Source organism: Pristiophorus japonicus, chromosome 2 (genome assembly GCF_044704955.1).
Source record: "Pristiophorus japonicus isolate sPriJap1 chromosome 2, sPriJap1.hap1, whole genome shotgun sequence".
Taxonomy (NCBI): Eukaryota; Metazoa; Chordata; class Chondrichthyes; family Pristiophoridae; genus Pristiophorus; species Pristiophorus japonicus.
In genome coordinates, this window is record NC_091978.1 from 284,828,124 (window position 1) to 284,842,613 (window position 14,490).

The window sequence follows — 14,490 nt, forward strand, 5'->3', positions numbered from 1 at the left end:
GCTGGCGACCTCTCACGTCTGCCATCTTCTCACTCTCAATAACAGTGCATGGGCTGCAATGACCAGAATGAGGCTGTGCAGCGTCATGTTACCTCCCCTTTAACAACCGGATGTCGCCAGTATGTCTGATGTGCAACTCCTGACCCTGAATAGTGCTGTGACCTTAGCGCCCCGCTTGCCGGCTTTCGCACCCTAAGAGTAACGTTTAACGCTTGATTTACCACTCCATTTCCCTCTTGAGGCGATGAAACTGAATTTCGCGGTTGATGACGCTAATTATCGCCTGGCGATAAACTTACTGACCAGGTGGGCTTACTGCCTCAAAATGGGCGATAACGAATGTTTTAATTTTTTTCTTACTTTTTCTTTCTGTCTTTTTTCTCTTGTCGCAATCCAATCTTTCTTTCCCTCTTTCTCTTTCTATACCTGATTTGACTCTTAATTCACCCTCCGTCTCTGTTGTTCCTGTTTCTTTCTCAATCCTTAAATCTCATTGGTTAAGTAGATACACTGTTGGTCTTGCCGTTCACAGAGGTCCCAGGTGCCCTGTTGCCCTCGCCATGCCAAATCAGCTCGCACTTCCAGCAAGCTATGCTGCAAATAAATTTTGAGCTGAAGGTTGCCAAAAAAAGTCAAACTAATGCCCCGCTCCAGCAAGATCTGGCCTAAAGTTGGCATCATATTGTCAATTGATACTCAGTGACTTTCAGGATACAAGCACAGCGTTCTGCTACTCTGGCCAATAGAGCATTAAACTGATTATGATACTTGAGTGCTGCTGACTGACTCTTTAGCTCCAGCTTCGAATACACAACAGCAACTTCAATTTATATAGCACCTTTTAGTGTAAAAAAGGTCCTGAGGCACTTCATATAGAGAGGTAACTAAGGGAAAGGGCGCTGATCCAGGAAGAGATCAATTAAGAGGGATGACTGAAAGCTTGGTCCAAAATCAGGGTTTTGAGGAGGTTTGTGAAGGTGCGGAAGGAGGTGTTTAGTGAGAGAGTTCTAGAGTGTAGACCTGATGTGGCTAAGTATTCTGCTACCATCCGTGGGGGAATGGACAGAAAGCCAATCGGACGAACAGAGCAGATGGGAGGGTATGTAGAGTTGGAGAGGATTACAGACGTAGGGGGTAGATTTTCCCTCTGTGTGGTTTTCAGGTGGCTGGCCATTGAAGTGCGCCAGTCAAGCTGCTCTATAGTGCTGACGGGAGACCGATTTGCATTGGCTACAGGCCCTTTCAGTGGAATCACAACACTAACCTTAATTTTTTTATCTTGTATTATAACAGAGTATGTTTGAAAGGGTCAAAGGAAATGCATTACTCAAAGGATGAATGAAAGAACTGTTCCACATTTAGCCACATTCTCCTTGGATTCTTTTAAAGTTAATTAAAGGCAATGTTCTGTGCAGTAAGGTATAAGTTGATAGAGGACTGAGAGGAGCAGTACTGTACTAGATTCTGGCATCAAATTCCTACCCAATTTCATTGGCCATAATCTAATACTGTGGTTCAGATCTTGGCAATTATAAATTAATGTGCAGTGTAAAAAGCAGTTCTGCACATCTGCCTGCCGACATTGATATTGACTCCCCGCTTGCATGCTCACATACAAAATTTCTAGATGAGGCAGTTCCTCATTTGCATCACCTGATGAGCCACCACTGCAGAATCTGATGAATTTTCAAAGCAAGATAAATGCTGTAGATTCGGGTGCAAGGATGGTGGGTGGACACAGCCTCTGTCGCAGCCTGCCCAGCCTGGCATCCCACTGATGATCCTCCTCCTCTTCTTCCTCCAGATAAGAAAAAGGAAGGAGGATTCCCATTGAAAAACATATTGAAGTACCCTGTACTATTATTTTATTGTGAGAAAAAGGCAGTGGCTTACCATTGCTGCAAATGTTCCAGGACAGCTAAGAGAAAAGTTATTGGTCCAGAAATCCCAGTTTCTTCTTCCCGAGGGCGTCCGAATGGATTTTAGAAAAAAGATGCTTACCTACTTGAAGCTGCTGCGGCCACGTGAGATCCTGGTCCTGAGGCCTCTCCTGACTGCACATCGCAGCGCGTGCATGTCAGGATGTGCGCAGGCCTGGAGCTGGAGTCACATGGCTCTGGGCAGCCAATCAGATATAGTATATTCTCATTCATAATAATGAGAACTCCGTAAGTTGGAGTTCCCATTATTATGAATGAGAACCCCCCCAAACACTAATAACTAATAATAAAAGATAGAAAAATGCACAACATATTTTTATTAATTTAAATTAAAGTTATTTATGTATTTAAAAAAATATATTTTTCCGATTTTGCTAGCTTCACCCAGTGTCTACCGACATGCACTTCCAGACAGGATTAACAGATAATGCTCAGGAGTAGAAATCCTGACCCACTGTAGGCCAGGATATGAATCTAGGCCGTTATGCTTTGTATGGCTCAGCTACTCATTGGCTTAGTCATCTAGTCATCTAAACCATTAAGGGAGCTGAGTTTACATTTTTAGCTGCCAATTATAATCCTCAATTGCTTTAGTTTCCCAACAGATTTGATCAATTGGATATGTCAGTCTACATAGTTATTGAAGTCACAAAAGATCTGTTACACCAGATACAATTCATGGATAGCTTGTAACTAACAATTATTTTAACATTTTTTAAATTAATGTACGTTTTATGCAGCTACTCTAAATTTACATGATGTGTTACATGCAACCAACGCCATCAGTGCAAAAATTGAACTAACAACAAGGAAGAAAAGAGCACAGAGGTAAATGGCAAAATATTTTCAGCATTTGTTTCAAACTCATATAAATACAGTAAATATACTACATAAATAAGATATAATTGCTACATAAATACTGTGTTATAGATTGTGAAAATGTATTACAGATTTTAATCTGAAAATGAAGACCTGAAAATTAAATGAAAAAAATTACGGGGGCGAAATTGCCCTGCACCCCAATTGGGGCAGTAACCCACTCGGGGCAGGACTTCCTATGCCTGCGCAGAAGTCGCGCCCCGGTCGCTGAATTGGGTGTACCTTCCCTCAAAGGACCCGGAGCCCAATCTTGCGTGCTCCACTTTCTTTAAGGGCAGGAGCAACGGTGCTAACAGGGCGTAATCGGGAGCGCTACGCATAAAGGAGAGGGCCGCTGTGCACTCTGCCAGGCCTCTGATGGCCTCCGCTGGTCCACCAAGGCAACATGGTACTGGGCCTGCAGCCCGGAACCCAAAACGGAGTGCCGGGCTGCACGATGGCGGTCCGGACCACACAAAAAAAACGCCTCTCAAAAAGGGGCAGTTTTGCCCCCTACATGTCAGACCAGTGTTTCATTTCTTTCATTGAAATGTACTATTTTTGTTTTTAAGTGTGCCTCCTTACCAGTCTCGAGCTGTATCAAATGTCACTGAGAAAAACCGTCAACAAACAAGTGTACCTCATTCTGCTAAAGGTAAAAAAATATTTCATTGTACATAGTCTGTTCCAAAGGGTTGAAATAAATAGGAGAGAGGGAGGTGGGAAGTGTAGTTGTTACATTTCACAAGATCACAAGATAAATGCAGATGAGGAAGCCGATTTGAGCACATTAGAAAAGAAGTACAGTTGCCACTGTAGCAGCCAATTGTCTCTTAAATGATTCCAATGTTTTTGGCTCCATTATTTAACCTGGACATCCATGTCATATAGTAATCACTCTTTGTGTGATGAACCTCCTGCAATCAGTTCTAAATTTGCCTTTCACAAGGTTGAATATGTGGGAGTTTTGCTTTTCATACAGCATTTATCATCTTATGTATCCCTATAAGGTCCTTTCTCATAACTTTATTCTCTTATCTGGGGATCAGTTTGATGATTCTTCTCTGTACTGTCTCCAGAGCTTGGATGTTTCTGTTTGAATATCAAAAACTGGACACAGCATTTGAAGTGCAGTCTGAATAACGCACTGTACAATTTCAGCATTTTCCGATGACCTTAACCAAGTCAGAAATGCTATCCTTTTTGACTGTGACCATGGTGTACTATCCTTCAACATCCTTCTCAACCTGTCTGCATCCTTTGACATGGTTGACCACACCATCCTCCTCCAACACCTCTCCTCCGTTGCCCAACTGAGTGGGACTGCCCTCTCTTGGTTCCATTCTCGCCTATCCAATCACACCCAGAGCATCTCCAGCAATGGTTTCTCTTACTGCCCCTGCATTGTTACATCCGGAGTCCACCCAATAATCTATCCTCGCACCCCTTCTCTTCCTTATCTACATAATGCACCGTGGCGATGTAATGCAAAGAAATGGTGTCAGGTTTCACATGTACGCAGCTCTACCTCTCCACCCTCTCTCTCAACCCCATTCGTTGCCTCTGTGTTGTCAGACTGCTTGTCCGACATCCAGTCCTTGATGAGCTACAGTTTCCTCCAGTTAAACATTGGGAAGACCAGAATCATTATGTTAAGCCCCTGCCACAAACTCCATGTCCTCTCCATAACATCGCCCGTCTCTGCCCCTGCATCAGCTCCAGACTCCGCCCCTTTGTCCCCTCCATAGTCGACTGTTCCCCAATGGTCTCCTGGCCAGCCTCCCTTCCACCAACCTGCATAAACTTCAGTTCATCCATAAAGTCGCTGTCTGTATCTTATCTGGCATCATGTCCCATTCACCCATCACTTCTTTGCTCACTGACCTACATTGTTTCCTGTTCACCCAATGCCTCAAATTTAAAATTCTAATCCTCACCCTTGCCTATCTCCAGCCCTACAATTCTCCAAGAACTCTGCATTCCTCCAACTCTGGCTGCTTGTGCACCCTCTACCCATTGCCCTACTATTGTCAGCTGTGCCTTCAGCCGTCTAGACCCTACATTCTAAAATTCCCTACCTAAACCTCTCCACCCCCTTCTCCTCCTTAAAATCCACCTCTTTGACCAAGCTTTTAGTCATCCCTCCGAATAGCTCCTTCTTTAGCTCAGCGTCGACTTTTGTAAGATTGCACTTCGGTAAAGCACTTTGGGATGTTTTTCTATGTTAAAGGTGCTATATAAATGCAAGTTGTTGTGATGCTACTGACCTTTTAATACAATGCAACATTTTGTTTTTTTGATTCAGTGATTGAACATGTTAAGTACCAAGTCATCTAAAATTGTACATACTTTGAAATGTTAAGGATTTATCTCATTTCCTTATTTACATTTTTTTTTTAATTATGACAAATGAAAAATTCCACATAAACATGGACTTTCTCAGAGAAATCCCAATGAGGTAACAGGCTTTGCTTTCAATGTCTGGCGGAGGTAAAAACAGTTTTGAACAAAGTGCTAGAATGAGTAGCTGAAGGGGTCTTGATTCTTCAATGTCATTGTGCTTGCTGTGTCTTCAGCCTGCCAGTTTCACCAATGTGTCGAGGAAAACAATGGATTGGGAAGCAATGCGAAATATTAAAAATAAGATCAAAAGATCAAACTTGTTTTGTTGCTTTTCTAAAGGTTTTTAAATAAGTGTTCACTCTAATCTTTGGAGGTACTGATAATTATTCAAATTATATTAGTCCAGAAATTGCTAGAAGAATAATGGTGAGTTCCCGGCGCCCACCATTATTAGTATACAAAAACTCCTGCCATTTGTGGCGAAGAAGAGATGCGCCAGGAGTTGAAATTAGCAACAAATTGCTGGACGATACAGGTTAACCTTGCCAAAACTGAAAAAGTTTCAATTCCGCTGTGAACCTCCCATTTTGTGACATGAAATTGCTGGATTTATACTGTTAATACGAATCAGTTTCTCCGCAGCCGATTAAGGCTGGTACTTCATGTTGTAAGGAACCTGTTAGTGCCGTGATTTCTAGTTCTGACAAGTCACACAACCTCGAAGGCTCAGAAAGGGAACAATGAAACTGTGGAGTCTCAGCCCTGCAGGCAGTAAATTGTTCCTAGAGGTTTGTAAAGAAAATCATTGGGGCCGAATTTGGTGGAGGTTGCGCTCGCAGCCGCCGAGGTTCCGCCGGAAATGTAGTTTTTCTGGGCGATTCCTCTGGATCCGCCCATCTGCAGTCCAGGTTCCGCCCGGTGCGAGATTGGTCGTGGAGGGATCCGCCAGCATGATGTCATGCCGCTCGCCCATGCCAGATGCGGCAAATCAGCCATTTTGGTGAGGGATGCTGGCCTCAGATCGACCTGCTGCCCGCCAGAGGGACCGCTCGCAAAAAGCTGGTCTGACCTGGCCATGAGTCGGTCGGCAGAGAGAAGGGCTCCGAGTGCTGCAGCGCTGCACATCGTGGCTATGGTGCAGATGCTGGGCCATCATGAGTGGGACTGCTGGGAAAAAGTTAGGTGGATGTTGCTTTGCTTTATTGCTGATGGTCATGTTTAATTTGGATGCGATAAAAGCGACTGAAATGTGTCCATCCAAGCTGATTAATTAATTCTGTGACACAGTCCTTCAAGAAGTGATCAGGGAATCACTACATATCACATAGAGGGTGAGAGGGTTAAGTTAGACTGATCTATTGTAAGCCTGAGATAGCTGCAGACTCTGACAACATTTGTATGGGAGGAAAAGGGTATAAAGTTACAGCTATTCGACTTTAGGGGCAATGCGATTACAGATCAAACTGAGGAAGGACTACGGTCAATAGAACACAGCAAGAGACAAGCGCCGCAGTGACTCAGTGGCCTACCATTGAGGTTTCAACGAATAGGCTGTCACTATCGCCTTGTTAATGTGTCTTTCTTTATACTGCAAAGAAACTACTTCATAAAATCTGTTCTGATTCATTACAAAAGACCTGTTCCGAGCGTGCCTTGTTGTGGTGACGGACATAAGTCTATTCTGAGAGATGTAATAAATCTGACCAATCGAATAACCCTCACAGCACATAAAGAGTAATGTAATGGATCTTAACCCACACAGAAAGAGTTAAGATATGTTTCTCCATATGACTCCATTGAAGGGACGATGTGGTGGATGAAGCGGCAATGAGTAGCGAAAGATGGTAAAGACTCAGTGGAGAGGCCATCCAAGAGTTATGAGAGTATTTAATGCAGAACATATTTAAGCGCATATTGTGACTGCGCAGAGGGTATGAGATTATGTCAGGCTGAATAAGAGAGAGGCAGAAGATGTTAAGAAATGGCGCATCGCTGTAACTGATCGTCAGAAGAGCATTACATGAGGTATGGAACACGGGAAAAGACATTATACTGCAATGTAACTGATGACCATGTCATCTCAGGAATGACACTCCGCCATGTTTGGCCTCGGAAAAAGAGGGTTGAACTGCAAGCCTTAAGGTCTGCCCTGCAAGTAGGTAAAGTGAGAGTAATTGAATGGCAGCCTTCCTGCATTGGTGACCCTTCCTTGTCAGCTTGTGATGGCCTGATGACAGGACTCCTTATACAGTACAGTTTTATGTAGATAGGAAGATATTCCTGATAAAGCAGATGACCTGAGGGACAGATGCGTGTTTCTCACAAGGCACCACACATGATGTTAAAATCAGACACTCACCAAGAGAGGGTCAACAATGTGAGTGTATTTACAAGTGCACAATAACAAAGGTTACATAACATTATTACATTTACAAATATTTACACTACCAACACTAACCCCTCTCCCTGGCACCACCACCTCTCTTACCCCCCCTTGAAGCGATGCGCAAGCACTTCTTCCTTGCCCCGCCTACACCACGGTGTGCCGCTCCCCTGCCCCTCACTACCTCTGGTTGACGAGGTGCAGGGGGGCAGTGGGATGTCTGCATACGTGTGCGTCTTGATGAGAAGGCAGGGGACATGACCGAAGGCGCCGGGATCTCCTCCGGATTTGTCTGCCTTGAGAGTGTGGGGTCGGGGCTGCAATACCCGTCCAGAAACCATCTCTTGCCTCATCGCCTCAACGGTCGAGGTTGTGCATTCCAACACAGTAATGAGCCGGGCCATCTTGTCATCATGCTGATGGGTGAAGGTGGCAATGCTTCCAGCTATCCCAGCCATGGTCTGGAGCATATCGCGATCTATCTGCACAATCATCCATGATAGCTGGACCATCTCCAGAATTGCAGAGAACCGTGCTGCATCCTCAGGTGGATGCTCGCTCCTGGTGGGTTCTGGCACCTTGCTTGCCTTCGCGCCATGGCCTCTGCACTTGGTAGAGCTTGCCAGTGTGGAGTCTGTTCCAAACCCCAGGAACTCAGAGCCCAACGCCGAGGTTCTGCGGACAGCTGACTCACATGGCAGGAGGCTGCTGTCATCCTGTTCCGGCTCCTCGAGCTCAAGGGGCTCAAAGACGGGCCCTTCTCCCTCCTCTCTTTGCTTCTTCGTGGCTCTGGGTGGCAGAAGTGGGAGCAGTGGAAATGGGTGATCTGGGAATTGGGGTGGAGGAAGGATCCGCTGTCTTGGGCTGGGGGCACCGTCAGGGTGGGAGACACTGGGCTTCTCTGAAGGCCAGAGGTCAATGGTGTGCCTTGATCTGTGCTGTCCGAATCATCATCTGCAAGTAGAGGACGACATTTCAGTCTGGGGGGGGCGGGGTGGTGGGGGTGTGGGCAGGGTAGTGCTGGTCAAGCTGAGATGTCAGCCATGCCATCTCACATTCTGCCCCCAAGGAGTTCCATCTCTACATGGGCACATCAATAATGGGTAACAAAGTGTGCGGTAAACTGCGAGTGCCTAAACATTGCATGTCCGTTAATGGCTAAAGAGGAGGCTAAAGCAATAGTAAGGAAGGACATTAGCTTGAATGATGTGGAATCTATATGGGTAGAGCTGCGAAACACCAAAGGGCAGAAAACGTTAGTGGGAGTTGTGTACAGACCACCAAACAGTAGTAGGGAGGTTGGGGATGGCATCAAACAGGAAATTAGGGATGCGTACAATAAGGGTACAGCAGTTATCATGGGTGACTTTAACCTATATATTGATTGGGCTAACCAAACTGGCAGCAATACTGTGGAGGAGGATTTCCAGGAGTGTATAAGGGATGGTTTTCTCGACCAATATGTCGAGGAACCAACTAGAGAGCAGGCCATCATAGTTGTGTAATGAGAGAGGATTAATTAGCAATCTTGTCGTGCGTGGCCCCTTGGGGAAGAGTGACCATAATATGGTAGAATTCTTCATTAAGATGGAGAGCGACACAGTTCATTCAGGGACAAGGGTCCTGAACTTAAAGAAAGGAAACTTCGATGGTATGAGGCGTGATTTGGCTAGAATAGACTGGCGAATGATACTTAAAGGGTTGACGGTGGATAAGCAATGGCAGACATTTAAAGATCACATGGATGAATTACAACTATTGTACATCCCTGTCTGGTGTAAAAATAAAACAGGAAAGGTGGCTCAATTGTGGCTAACAAGGCAAATTAGGGAGTGTTAAATCCAGGGAAGAGGCATATAAATTGGCCAGAAAAAGCAACAAACCTGAGGACTCGGAGAAATGTAGAATTCAGCAGAGGAGGACTAAGGGTTTAATTAGGAGGGGGAAAATAGAGTATGAGAGTAAGCTTGCAGGGAACATAAATACTGACTGCAAAAGCTTCTATAGATATGTGAAGAGAAAAAGATTAGTGAAGACTAATGTAGGTCCCTTGCAATCAGAATCAGGTGAATTCATAATGGGGAACAAGGAAATGACAGACCAATTGAACAAATACTTTGGTTCTGTCTTCACTAAAGAAGACATGAATAACCTCCTGAAAATACTAGGGGACCGAGGGTCTAGCGAGAAGGAGGAACTGAGGGAAATCCTTATTGGCCAGGAAATGGTGTTAGAGAAACTGATGGGACTGAAGGCCGATAAATCCCCAGGGCCTGATAGTCTGCATCCCAGAGTACTTAAGGAAGTGGCCCTAGAAATATTAGATGCATTGGTGGTCATTTTACATAATTCCATGGACTCTGGATCAGTACCTATGGATTGGAGGGTAGCTAATGTAACCCTACTTTTTAAAAAAGGAGGGAGAGAGAAAACAGGGAATTATAGACCAGTTAGCCTGACATCGGTGGTGGGGAAAATGCTGGAATCAATTATTAAAGATGTAATAGCAGCACATTTGGAAAGCAGTGACAGGATGGATTTACGAAAGGGAAATCATGCTTGACAAATCTTATAGAATTTTTTGAGGATGTAACTAGTAGAGTGGATAAGGGAGAACCAGTGGATGTGGTGTATTTGGACTTTTAAAAGGCTTTTGACAAGGCCCCATTCAAGAGATTAGTATGCAAAATTAAGGCACATGGTATTGGGGGTAATGTATTGACATGGATAGAAAACTGGTTGGCAGACAGGAAACAAACAGTGGAAATAAACGGGTACTTTTCAGAATGGCAGGCAGTAACTATTGGGGTGCCGCAAGGTTCAGTGCTGGGACCCCAGCTATTTACAATATACATTCATGATTTGAACGAAGGAATTGAATGTGATATCTCCAAGTTTGCAGATGACACTAAGCTGGGTGGCAGTGTGAACTGTGAGGAGGATGCCAAGAGGCTGCAGGGTGACTTGGACAGGTTAGGTGAATGGGCAAATGCAAGGCAGATGCAGTATAATGTGGATAAATGTGAGGTTATCCACTTTGGTGGCAAAAACAGGAAGGCAGATTATTATCTGAATGGTGACAGATTTGTAAAATGGGAGGTGCATCGAGACCTGGGTGTCATGGTACATCAGTCACCGAAGGTAGGCATGCAGGTACAGCAGGCAGTAAAGAAAGCAAATGTTCCCAATGTTGGGGAAGTCCAGAACCAGGGATCACAGTCTCAGGATAAGGGGTAAGCCATATAGGAGGGAGATGAGGAGAAACTTCCTCACTCAGAGAGTTGTTAACCTGTGGGATTCTGTTCCGCAGAGAGTTGTTGATGCCAGTTCATTAGATATATTCAAGAGGAAGTTAGCTATGGCCCTTATGGATCGTTCCAGGAAATGGTCCAACGCTGTCCGGCAGGAATTGGCTCGAAAAAATCAAATGGAATTGGAACGATATCAAAGCGTTGTCATCGGTGAATGACACTTCATCTGCTCAAGTGCTGAGCAAGTTTCCCTCGCTGTTTGAACCAGGATTCGGCAATTTCACGGGAGCCAAGGTGCAGATTCACCTGGATTCGGGTGCAAGACCCGTCCATCACAAAGCTCGGGCTGTTCCGTACATGATGAGGGAGATGGTCGAAATTGAGCTGGACAGACTCCAATGTGAAGGGGTCATATCACCGGTCCAATTTAACGAATGGGCCAGTCCCATTGTTCCTGTGTTGAAGAGTAATGGCACTGTCAGGATTTGTGGAGACTATAAGGTCACGATCAACCGATTTTCGAAACAGGATCAGTACCCATTACCGAAGGCTGATGACCTGTTTGCAATGCTAGCCAGTGGGAAGTCATTCACTAAACTGGATCTGACGTAGGCCTATATGACACAGGAGCTTGTCAACATGTCAAAAAAACTTACGTGCATCAACACTCATAAAGGACTGTTTATCTAAAACAGGTATCCTTTCGGAATTCGCTCGGCTGCAGCCATATTTCAGAGGAACATGGAGAGTCTACTGAAGTCCACCCCTAGAACCGTCGTGTTTCAAGATGACATTCTGGTCACAGGTTGTGACATTGCCAAACATCTGAACAAACTTGAAGAGGTTCTACATTGTCTGGACAAAGTAGAGCTCAGACTGAAACGTTCGAAGTGCGTCTTCATGGCACGGGAAGTCGAATATCTGGGGAGGAAAATTGCTGCTGATGGCATCAGGCCTATGGACTCAAAAACCAAGGCCATCAAAAATGCCTCAGAATGTGACGGAGCTGCGTTCGTTCCTTGGTCTACTCAACTACTTCGGTAATTTCTTACCTCGATTGAGCACTTTATTAGAGCCACTGCACATGCTGCTCAGAAAAGGCGACAACTGGGTTTGGGGTGTGTCTCAAGATAGAGCTTTCGAGAAAGCTACAAATCTGCTTTGCTCGAATAAGTTGCTGGTACATTATAATCCATGTAAGTCTAGTATTGGCCTGTGATGCTTCATCATATGGGGTTGGCTGCGTGCTCCAACAAGCTAATGAGTCGGATAAACTACAACCTGTTGCGTATGCTTCTAAAAGTTTGTCAAAGATGGAAAAAGCCGACAACATGATAGAAAAAGAAGTTTTAGCCTGCTTGTATGGGATTAAAAAGATGCATCAATACCTGTTTGGTCTTCGTTTTGAACTCGAAACAGATCACAAGCCACTCATTTCATTGTTCTCGGAAAACAAAGGTATCAATACCAATGCATCGTCGCGCATCCAGAGGTGGGCACTGACATTATCTGCCTATGATTATGTCATTCGCCATAGGCCTGGCACCGAGAATTGTGCCGATGCACTGAGCCGTCTGCCTTTGCCCACATTGGAGGTGGAGACGTCACAACCTGCAGATATACTGTTAGTTATGGATGCTTTTGAGTGTGAAGGAACCCCTATCACTGCTCAATAAGTTAAGACCTGGACCAGACAGGACCCGATTTTATCGGTTGTAAAACATTGTGTCCTTAATGGTGATTAGTCTGCTATACCTATGGAAATGTGTGATGAGACCAAACCTTACAACTGTCGCAAAGATGAACTATCCATTCAGTCAGGTTGTTTACTGTGGGGTAATCATGCTGTTATGCCGAAGAAAGGCAAAGAGAATTTTGTACGTGATCTACACAGCACTCATCCCGGTATTGTCATGATGAAAGCCATCGCCAGGCCTCCCATATGGTGGCCTGGAATTGACTCTGATCTGGAATCACGTGTGCATCAGTGCAACACTTGCATGCAGCTAAGCAAAGTACCAGTGGAATCTCCGCTGTGTCTGTGGTTGTGGCCATCCAATTTATGGTCGAGGATCCACATTGACTTTGCGGGTCCTTTCCCGGGTAAGATGTTTTTTTGTTGTGGTGGATGCATATTCCAAGTGGATCGAGTGTATTATTATGTCATCCAGTACATCCACAGCTACCATTGAGTGCCATGTTTGCTACTCATGGTCTGCCTGACATCGTTATGAGCGACAACGGATCTTGCTTCACAAGTCTGGAGTTTCAAGAGTTCATGAAACTCAATGGTATTAAACATGTGAGGTCAGCACCATTTAAACCTGCTCCTAATGGTCGAAGCAGAGTATGAAACGTGTAACTCAGGGTTCATTGCAGACTCGCTTGTCATGCATGCTGGTTAATTCCAGGACAAGACGCCACATGCTTACCAGGGTCTCCCCTGTTGAACGATTGATGAAGAGAGATCTCAAACATAGAAACATAGAAACATAGAAAATAGGTGCAGGAGTAGGCCATTCGGCCCTTTGAGCCTGCACCACCATTCAATATGATCATGGCTGATCATGCAACTTCAGTACCCAATTCCTGCTTTCTCTCCATACCCCTTGATCCCTTTAGCCATAAGGGCCACATCGAACTCCCTTTTGAATATATCTAACGAACTGGCCTCAACAACTTTCTGTGGTAGAGAATTCCACAGGTTCACAATTCTCTGAGTGAAGAAGCTTCTCCTCATCTCGGTCCTAAATGGCGTTTCCCTTATCCTTAGACTGTGACCCCTGGTTCTGGACTTCCACAACATCGGGAACATTTTTCCTGCATCTAACCTGTCCAATCCCATCAGAATTTTATATGTTTCTATGAGATCCCCTCTCACTCTTCTAAGTTCCAGTGAATATAAGCCTAGTTGATCCAGTCTTTCTTCATATGTCAGTCCTGCCATCCCGGGAATCGGTCTGGTGAACCTTTGCTGCACTCCTTCAATAGCAAGAATGTCCTTCCTCAGATTAGGAGACCAAAACTGTACACAATATTCAAGGTGTGGCCTCACCAAGACCCTGTACAATTACAGTCAGACCTCCCTGCTGCTGTACTCAAATCCTCTCACTATGAAGGCCAACATTCCATTTGCCTTCGTCACCGCCTGCTGTACCTGCATGCCAACTTTCAATGACTGATGTACCATGACACCAAGACCTCATTGCACCTCCCCTTTTCCTAATCTGTCACCATTCAGATAATATTCTGCCTTCCTGTTTTGCCACCAAAGTGGATAACCTCACATTTATCTACATTATACTGCATCCGCCATGCATTTGCCCACTCACCTAACCTGTCTAAGTCACCCTGCAGCCTCTTAGCATCCTCCTCATAGCTCACACTGCCACCCAGTTTCGTGTCATCTGCAAACTTGGAGATATTACACTCAATTCCTTCGTCTAAATCATGAATGGCGGAGCAGGCTCTCTCTCATCCATCCTGACTTGAATGATCGTGTTGAAAACAGACGTCAAAATCAGCAGTGTCATCATGATCGTGCTGCTGTGTCACACGGCATCTCTGTTAACGATTCAGTATATGTGCTAAATTATGGTCAAGGTCCCAAGTGGGTCGCCGGTACTGTTATGGCTAAGGAATGTAACAGAATGTTTATTGTTGTGCTCAAGAATGGGCAAACATGCAGGAAGCATGTTGATCAGATAAAGCTGCG

At 44.9% G+C, this 14,490-nt stretch overlaps 1 protein-coding gene across 9 annotated transcripts in view; it reads left to right on the forward strand.

Annotated features, from left to right (window-relative positions):
- LOC139233945 (uncharacterized) overlaps positions 1-14,490 on the forward strand; it is a 926,529-nt gene that overhangs the window by 409,705 nt on the left and 502,334 nt on the right. For all 9 annotated transcript variants that reach the window (XR_011588246.1, XM_070864651.1, XM_070864643.1 and 6 more), the window contains 2 exons: positions 2,681-2,768; positions 3,371-3,453. Coding sequence is in view for 8 of the 9 variants with exons in the window: in XM_070864651.1 (XP_070720752.1) it covers positions 2,681-2,768; positions 3,371-3,453 (171 nt within the window). In the remaining variant the exon portion in view is untranslated. The remainder of the gene's footprint in view (positions 1-2,680; positions 2,769-3,370; positions 3,454-14,490) is intronic.